Raw genomic sequence first — 10,185 nt, 5'->3', positions numbered from 1 at the left:
ATCGGGGATAGGCTCCAACCCTGTCTCACTCCCTTCCCAACCACTGTTTCGCTTTCATGCCCCACGACTCTTACTACTGCCATCTGGTTTCTGCACCAACTGTAAGTAGCCTTTCGCTCTCTGTATTTTACCCCCACCACCTTCACAATTTGAAAGAGTATTACTGTCAATATTATCAAAAGCTTTCTTTAAGCCTACAAATGCTAGAAATGTAGGTTTGCCTTTTCTTAATCTATCTTCTAAGATAAGTCGTAGGGTCAGTCTTGCATCACGTGTTCCAACATTTCTCCCGAATTCCAGCTGATCTTCCCCAAGGTCGGCTTCTACCAGTTTTCCCATTCTTCTGTAAAGAATTTATGTTAGTATTTTGCAGCCGTGACTTACTAAATTGATAATTTTCTCACCTATCAAGACCTGCTTTCTTTGGGATTGGAATTATTGTATTCTTTTTGAAGTCCAAGGGTATTTTGCCTGTCTTGTACACCTTGCTAAACAGACTTAAGAGTTTTGCCATATCTGGCTCTCCCAAGTGTGTCAGTAGTTCTAATGGAATGTTGTCTACTTTGGGGCCTTGGTTCGACTTAGCTCTGTCAAATTCTTCAAGCAGTATCTTGTCTCCCATTTAACCTTTATCTATGTCCTCATGCATTTCCATAATATTGCCCTCAAGTACATTGCCCTTGTATAGACGCTCTGTATACTCCTTCCATCTTTCTGCTTTCCCTCATTGCTTAGGAATGATTTTGAATCTGAGCTCTTGATATTCATACAAGCGATTCTCTTTTCTCCAAAGGTCTCTCTAACTTCCCTGTAGGCAGCATCTATCTTACCCCCTAGCAATATATGCTTCTACACCTTTACATTTGTCCCCTAGCCATCTTTGCTTAGCCATTTTGAACTTTTGCGCTTTTGTCAATCTCATTTTTGAGATTTTTGTATTCCTTTCTGCCTGCTTCATTTACTGCATTTTTATATTTTCTACTTTCATCAATTAAATGCAATATCTGCTCTGTTACCCATGGGTTTCTACTAGCCCTTGTCTTTTTACTTATTTGATTCTCAGCTGCCTTCACCATTTCATCTCTCAAAGGTACCCATTTTTTTCTACTGTATTTATTTCGCCCATTCTTGTAAATTGTTCCCCAATTCCCTCTCTGAAACTCTATACAACCTCTGGTTCTTTATGTTTATCCAGGTTCCATCTCCTTAAAGTCCTGCTCTTTTGCAGTTTCTTCAGTTTTAATCTGCAGTTCATAACAAATTACTTGTGGTCAGAGTCCTCATCTGTTCCTGGAAATGGCTTACAATTTGAAACCTGGTTTCCAAATCTCTCATTTACCATTATATAATGACTCTGGAACCTTCAGGTGCCTCCAGGTCTCTTCCACATATACAATCTTCTTTCATGATTCTTGAACCAAGTGTTAGTTGTGATTAAGTTACACTCTATGCAAAATTCTACCAGGCGGCTTCCTCTTTCATTCCTTACCCCCACTCCGCATTCACCTAAAATTTTCCTTCTCTTCCTAGTATCAAATTCCAGTCCCCCATTACTATTAATTTTCGTCTCCCTTCACTATCTGAATAATTTCTTTTGTCATATCATATATTTCTTCAATCACTCCATTTCTGGAGCTAATCTTTTACTATTGTGGTAGGCATGGAATTCGTGTCTATTTTCGCTACAATAATGTGTTCATTATGATGTTCATAGTAGCTTACCTGTGCTCCAATTTTTTATTCATTATTAAACCTACTCCTGCATTACCCCTATTTGATTTTGTATTTATAACCCTGCATTCACTTGACCAGAAGTCTTAATGCTCCTGCCACCAAACTTCACTAATTCCCACTATATCTAACTTGAAACTATCCATTTTCCTTTTTCCATTTTGTAACCTACCAGGCTGATTAAGGGATCTGATGTTCCACAACCCAATCTGTAGAATGCCAGTTTTCTTTGTCCTGATACTGAAACTTCTATCCATTAACTAAGCTGGCGTAAAAGCTACATGAGAATAAAGCTCATATACTGCAGAAAAAGATTTCCACAGCTGGGTAATGTGCATATTATAAAAGAGAAGAGGTTCTTTATTAAGATATTATGCATTAAAATAGAATAAATTTAGAAGTTAAACAGAAGTGAAATAAAGAGCACCATAGGGCATGAAATAATTACACAAACTGTCAATACAGTACAATCAACAACAGCATACTACTATAAAAAGAACGAGTGTGTTTATTACGTGAAATACTAGAAATAAAACAGGGAGAATTACAGAGTACACCAGATAGGACAATCATGTTCACTGTTCAATTCAATGATGGCTGATAACAAATGCAGATTTCAAATGAGTGCAAGAGGGTTTTCAAGTCATTGTGTACACATACAAATTTTTAGCATCAATTTTTAATGAAATTTTAAGGAATTATTAAGGTAATGTCTCAGTCATGAATAAGGTGACTAATAATTAAAAAAACTACCAGATATACAAACAGTGAGCACATTTCTTTACTAATTAAAAACAATCAAAACATATCAACAAGTGTATCAACATTTCGTAAAAGTTTATATTCATCACAACATATGTTGGCAAGTAGCACCCATTGAGAAAATAATCCCGCAAATCAGGATGTTTGACCACTTTTGGACAAAGCTTACAAAATGTATTCCTGTTGTGGTGTTTCCATTTCTAATTAACTTTTTCAAAGTACTTCCTTGAACCAACAGGGTCAGGTTTGATGGTTGGTGAATCAGGTTTCCAATTAGCAGGGCAGACTGGAAAAAAAAAAAATAATGAAAGAAATTAGAGACAATGAATGTGACTAATTCGCAAGATGGACATACAATCAAATCATAAAAACTGAAACAGAAAATAGAATATAAGGAACACAACGAACATACTAAACACAAAAAATCTCAAATTCTATAAGTAACATACTTTGAAGTAACATCATTAGCATTTCACTTCATGCTCTTCACAGCAAAACACCAAAAAGCTGCCTCCTTGAACCTCACATAGATTCCAGCACAATATCTTGGATGCTGAATGCTTCATTGAGCCTCAACCTATGTCCTCCAGCAATAGTTCAACTACAGTGAAACCCCACTTTTACACTTTTCAAGGGACTTAAAAAACAAAACAAAAAGTGCAAAATGTGGGGAATAATGTTTTAAGCTGTAAAAGTTATGTATAGGATACCCCCTCGCATTTTCATATTTCATGTATATGCGCATAATAGGCATCAAATACTCTTGTCAGGGACTTTTTTCTTATCTAATAAAGGTTTATTATCTTATAAAAACCACTCATAAAATGGGAACTAATTATTGGGAAGCAGAAACGTTTGACCCCATTTCATACATCATTACCGAGGTTTTTGGAACGCCTGCAGCTGTCATTCATTATTTAAATAATGAAACAGTGCATCAGTTACATATTTTTTCACGCTTAGCACGGTGTGTTTCGAGAATTTTTTCTCGATATCAAGTGCAAACATTTACATAAGTATTTTTGGTTGTGTTTGTATATGTGTTGTTCTGCATCTCTTGAACTGTAGTTGTCGTTTTGAGGTTATCCGGCACTGCGCTTCCTCAGTTATGTAGAAAGCCACACATGCAAGCTATCACTCTTATTGTTTTTTCCCTGTGTAACATCACAAAAAATACATATGTAAATACTGCACTTAACAATGAGAATAACTCCTTGAAACACGTTTTGCTCAGCATGAGGACATACATAATTCGCACTGTGTTTAAACCAAAAACATTTAAGCAACGCAAACTGAATGAAGCTGTCAACTAGTGCTAAAAGCAGCCAAAACACGAAACACACTAAATATGGTTCGACAGAGGTGTGCCGATGATTACGACAATCACAAAACTGTGCATGCACTGTAGAGACAGTTCAAAAATGGTTATGTTGGTCTTGATATCTTTATTCATTTTTGTAAACACTACTTGATGACCAAGATCATGCCAGCTTCATTTTACGTCAGTTTTTTTCCACAAACATTTTTTCATACAGTGTACATTGCAGGAAAATTATAAACATGTTGACGCAAAATTGGGTGTTAATTAACATTGTGGAAATAGAAAATTTGATGGGAGCGATAAAAATGTCATAAACAACAGGAAAAAGTTAGTTACAGAACACAGAAGCGGCATTATATTGTACTTTAATATTGACAGTTCTGGTGATGAAACTTCAATATACTTCTATGGTGTAAAAATATTTGAGAGTAAGAAGTTGGATATCAACTTCATTCACCAAAAAATATTTTACCTGCTAAATAGTTACATGTAATTTGAAGTTTCTAGAATATTTGACATTGTTGTTACAATTTTTATAGTTAATTTTGTAACAGTAACAAGAAAGAAGAAAAATAAATTTTGAAAAGAAAGAAGCCTGTGAGTATTTTAAAGAAATTCTGATTCAATGAACAGTTTAGACAGACACCGGACCATTACAGTTTTAGTATGATGATATATACTGAACATGAGAGCTGAAGATGCAAGTACATCACACAGTGCACTGAGTGTCTCACGTGCTGCAGGTAGCCAGTTCAAATCTGACCATTACCAATTATCTGTTATAATCACCATTTCTCTAAGGTTCTTGGATTATCTTAATGTTTGTAAATTCTGGAATATTTGATGTTTTTATAAGTATCAGCATTCTGAACTATGCAAAGTTTCTATAAATAGCTGCACTCTCCATCCTCGAAGTCAGTTCTGTTCTGGCTGTACACTGGTGTTCATAAGAAACGTGCTTTCAGTGCCAAGTGTTGTATTTTACTTACAATCCTGATTTTGAATTTGGGCTTGATTCTGGTGACAACATGAAATATTTATGTATGTAAGAGTTTCATATTTGAACGGTGATGCAATGAACGACAAAAAATTCTCATTTAATGACAGCAAAGTATGTTTCTCATTTCCCACAGACAGAAAAAATTTACTGTGGAGGTTATTAAAAAAGACTAATAACAAAATTTATATGATTTGAATATGCTGTAGTCTTTTTTAAAAGTCCCTCAATAATTCTTACAACATAAATTTAATGGACTTTTACATAATTTTTTCTATTCGATCAACTGCAGGGGATTTTTTTCATTCAAAATGCTTAAGTTAATTCATTTTATCCTCAGTATCAGGGTTTTATTTAAGAAGCAAATTTATAACATTTTGTTAAATTCATTCCAAGGTTTGATCCTCTCCTGTAAGCTGTATTTAAAAAACGTAATAAGTCACAGCATGATTTCAACAACATGTTACACGAAAAAAGGAAGCTACATACTTTAGTTGCTTTTTAAATGAAACATTTATACAGAGGGTAAATCAAATGGTGATGCATGAAATGAAGATAAAACGCAAGAGATCAAGGTGAAGAGAACAGGACATCTCACTAAATGGAGTGGAAGAAAATACGTGAAATAGGGGAGGATACTGGCTTAGGGGAGAAGACTGGCTCAAAATAGCAACATAAAAGTGGTAGGATGACTGGAGAAGCATTCCAAGCAAACCCTACCAGAGATGGGGTACTGTACAAGATGGTGGTGATCGTTATGGTCAAATTCCAGGTTCTGTAGGCTTTTATTTTAAACTCATCCTACTTCATAACTAATGACTGTTTCTGCATTCTTATTTTAAACTACGTATTCAATTACACACCTGAAGACAGAGTGAACATCAGGTGATTTGTAAATTACATACTGTCTCATATATAGACAATGTTCAGTTTCTCATTATGGTGTACCACTTCAAAATCAGAAAAACCTGAAGGAACAAAATTTTTAGTTTAACATCTCACTGACATAAATCTTATTAGAACCCAGAATTGAGACGACTGGGAAAGGAGATAAATGAAGTTGTCCCTTAAAGAATTTATTTGTAGTATTTTAGGGTAACAATGGACAATCAAATTCAAGATGACTGGAGAGTAGTGTGCCACCTCACTCAGTTCGCAAATTTCGTTAACAGGTACTATTCAAAACAAATATTTATGTCAGCTGGCACCTGTGTTCCTAAGACATCAGATAATTGGAAGATTTCATATGTAGTGTGCAAGGAAGTACAATTCCTATTGCATAATTTTTCAGTATTCTAATACCACACAGAATTGTGTAACAAACACATCATTTAGAGCCACAGTTGAAGAGAAAGAATCAAGAAAATGGCTTGCAGAATAGAAGCCAAAATTATGAGTTTTCATTGTTGTCCATCTCCTGAATGGTTTGCTGTGGCCAGTGTGAAGTCCTCTATTGAGAAGGATGTAAAACCAAGTTTCAGAGTCATATTTTGGCAATTTTTGGCCAACCAGGAGGACACACAACAATTCTGCCCAAAGACCACACTCATTCCACAGATGCTTTTGAAAGACTGGAGTCTCAATAAAGCCCTAATAGTTTTCTATTTAAATGCCTTCGACACCATCAAATGAGCACTTCCCAATGCCTTCACTGCTTTCGAACAGCTAGTGGTCATCTTCAGACTAAGGGCACATTCTGCTAGCGATTTCCTTAGTGTTGTCAAAAATGTTTACTCTAAAGATGACTGCTGACTGGCTGAAATCAGTTTTGGTATTGTATAATGGTTATCTGATTGTGTCAAAAATAAATAAAAATTAAAGCTCACAAGTCAATGAGAGTCTCCACGACAGTGTACCATTTTTTTTTTTAAATCCCTTATAGAACAACAGTCAATGGACAAGGACAGTGAAAACATTTTATCTTCTCGCCAGTTTTAATGTTCCCTTCCTTGCCAGTTTTAGTATTCGTCATTATTTTAGAAGTAACATACAATCATTTTCATCTTATTTCATCATTTTACAATATTTGGTATATTTTCATTTTAAACATATCAGTTACATTATATTTACTAACATCACACTTGTTTATATTATTCAAAAAATGTTGAAACTTTCAAATGTTGTCAAAGAAAAAACTCTGCTACTGAACCCAACAAAGTTTTTGAAAAGAAAGCATTGCTGTAACATACAAATTCTCTTCTGAGACTGCATGCTGGCAATCTGTCAACACTTCACTATTGTATCCAGACAGGCACCTAGAGTCTATACTTCAGCACAATTGACTAATTGCCTTCAGCACAACAAATATTTTACAATGTTCATATATCTTGCAGATATAGAACATTAATTTTGCAGTATATAAAATGGATTTGTAACCCCTTGTAACATCTAGCTAGCTGATATCTGCCATTACAGGCATATGTAACACTCGTATCAGCATTTATAGACACCACCACCACCACCACCACCACTACATGGTTTAACAGGAACCTATGGCAGAGCCATATGGATCTGTGAAGATAACAAGTGGTTAGCCGTCTTTGAAGGTGCAGCACAGTGCGTTTTTCTTTCACATTTGTCCGAAGTATCTATCCCTTGATATTTCCCAAAAGCTTGTTAGTAAGGTCACTGAAAATTCCTTTTTTCGCATTAACAAAGCAATTTATCCTGACATAGAGGTACAGTATCCATTGATATTTCATTTCCCAATACTTCTGCACTACAAATCATAACCCAGAACCCAATCCATGTTGTTTCCTCTTGTTTATAACATTGATGACATTAACGAACACACCATTCCAAAATAAGCTTTCTAGAACTGCATGATATTGTAAACACCACTGGAATAGATGTGTGGAGGAGAAGAGAACTTAGAAAGAGACAAAAACGAAAAATCAAAGTTGAATACAAATATTAAAACAGCTTTTAACAGACCTTGCAGCGAGTTGTACATCATAGTGACAACAAGATCATCAAAGATGAAGTATGAGCTAACCCGAATTCTCTACCTCTTGAGGCAATCTTAATAATTATTTGGCTAATACTGAATTCATCCAGAAACGGAAGAATTCTAGAAGTACTTCAATTTTACTCAAAGTGCTGTAATATATTTCAGCAGATCTGTTAATGACAAACTTCTGCACTAAGATAATGCAGAATCTAAAAGTTACATAATGAAAGAACCTCACTGATCTAAGCCACAAAACCCTTTCCACAACATCTCAACAGTACAACTTAATGGAAATTATGTTATTGAAATGTTTTATAATTGTCCATGTTATGACTAAGGCTTCATTACAGGAGACCTCTACTTCATTATCACTGACCACTGTTGAAGCACTCAAAATCACTCGGCAAGTACAGAATTGTTTTCTCAAATTTTGAATACAATTTAAATGCCATTTTTGTCCTCTACAGAACTTCCTGGAACTTAATCTAGACCTGATTTTCTGCAGGTAGTCTAAACTCAAGTTGCAGTGTCCCTACTAACCACATGCTGACTGCCAAGTGACTGTTCACTTAATCCAAGAAATACATGCCTGGATTCATGATTAACCATATTTTTAGCGTGGCCTATATTTTTAAAACTTACCATGGATTTAAACACAGCCAACTGCTTGCAAAGCATCCAGTTGATGTGATAATCATACATCTGCACATACTCAGACAATATACATTGATTATAAAAGCTATTGCTGCTGTGCAAACAAAATCATGGCAAATTTATTTAAGTAAAACATTTTGTAATCAATTTATGCCCACTCTACATCAAATCACAGAAACTCATAAACAAGTGATACAGAAACAAATCTTTGTAAACTAAAAACCTCTTACCTTCACCATGCTTCTCAACAAACTGGAATGCCTTTATCAGCCTCAAAGTCTCATCAACACTGCGGCCAACAGGAAGATCATTTATTGTAATCTGCCTGAGGATGCCCTGTATGATTAGATAAACACAGTTAATACACGTAATAATTTAAACTTATATAGAAAATCTAATTCATCATCAGTCTATTAAATTTCAGTTTTATACAAACAACTGAAACCAATAAAAATCCAAAACAGAGTAAAGTACATTTTTGAGAGTGAAATATTGCATTAGTGCTATTTCTGTTTGAGATCACTGACTATATGAGACATCATGGAGACACAAAATAGTATAAACCTAGGTAGCACAGGATTTGAGGAAGTGGGAGGAAGGAATCTAAACAGTGGGCAATTATGAATTAAATTTACAGACGCTCTCATAACAATAGAAAACAGTCTGTCAAACAATTCACACTCCACAAGCTGTAAGAATTGGTCTCCCTTCCCTTCGGCAGAGTATGAATGCAACCACAGGGGAACAGTGTCTTATGTGGAATCACATCGGTCTTACTGTCCTGTCCGACTGAATAAGGAATTTATGACTATTAAAACAACCACAACTTATTATTCAACACTTACAGTTTCTTCCAATCTTCTAATGACTCAATAGTGAAATGACAGCCTGTAGGACAATGACATATTTTGCCCCTCTATACCCCATTCAGACCCACTGCTGCATCATGTGGCTTATTTCTGTGGTCTCCAATATGCTCCGGTATGTGGCAGAGATACATCGTTTCTCTGATTTTGTAGCAACAGAAGGTTTTGTCCATTTTCTTTACTAAGAACATCTGTTTCAGCTCTTTTAGAGCACTATAGGATTAGAACAAATGAAAAATTCTGCCTCTGAACACACATTGTTTCACTTAGGGCCTTCATGATCACATATGACTCTGTACTATGAACACAAAATTCAATGGGGGATGTGAGTAAAGTACAAACGAAAATGACTGAAGAATGAAGAGAAAAAAGATTAGTGTTTAACATTCCAATAATATCAAGAACATCGGAGTTGGAGTTCTGGTACAATTAGTCAATAATGCAGAACACAACATGCTAACCTTGTGGAGGCACCTGCCATTAAATTAAGCAGGATAACTGGACAAAGATTTGAACACACACTGCTCAAATACAAGCAAACTGTCTTAACTGCTCTGGCATGTCACTTAGAAATAGTCAAGGGAGTCACTTGCTTTGATCCACTGGTGTATACTAACTTTCAAACAACTATTACAGAAAAAGTTGAAAACTACGTCAAGGATCACACAGTTTCTTTAATTTTGGAGAATTTAATATAATTCTGCTTCCGAGGTAACAAATTTAGGTATCTGCACAAATAATGGTGCAAATGATTAACATGCGGTGTCCAGTTTAATAACCTGATCTCTGCATGGATTTGCATGGCCTCATATCTGGCTGGAAACTGTGAGAATGTCATCCCACAAAAAGTTGGACAATGGTCTCTCACTCCATGAAGCACTACTAGTAGATGCAAAATGGCAAC

General features: G+C 35.4%; 1 protein-coding gene across 1 annotated transcript in view; it reads right to left on the bottom strand.

Moving 5' to 3' along the window:
* Positions 1-2,490: 2,490 nt before the first annotated feature.
* LOC124605554 (peroxiredoxin-like) overlaps positions 2,491-10,185 on the bottom strand; it is a 41,244-nt gene continuing 33,549 nt past the window's right edge. Inside the window, exons 6-7 of the mRNA XM_047137312.1 lie at positions 8,646-8,751; positions 2,491-2,779 (exon numbers count right to left, since the gene is read on the bottom strand). Of these exons, the coding sequence (XP_046993268.1) occupies positions 2,694-2,779; positions 8,646-8,751 (192 nt within the window). The 3' untranslated portion in view covers positions 2,491-2,693. The remainder of the gene's footprint in view (positions 2,780-8,645; positions 8,752-10,185) is intronic.

The sequence above is a fragment of the Schistocerca americana genome, chromosome 3, assembly GCF_021461395.2.
Source record: "Schistocerca americana isolate TAMUIC-IGC-003095 chromosome 3, iqSchAmer2.1, whole genome shotgun sequence".
NCBI classification, from domain to species: domain Eukaryota; kingdom Metazoa; phylum Arthropoda; class Insecta; order Orthoptera; family Acrididae; genus Schistocerca; species Schistocerca americana.
The sequence above is the reverse complement of the archived record's forward strand: the minus strand, read 5'-3'. Positions and strand labels throughout refer to the sequence as shown.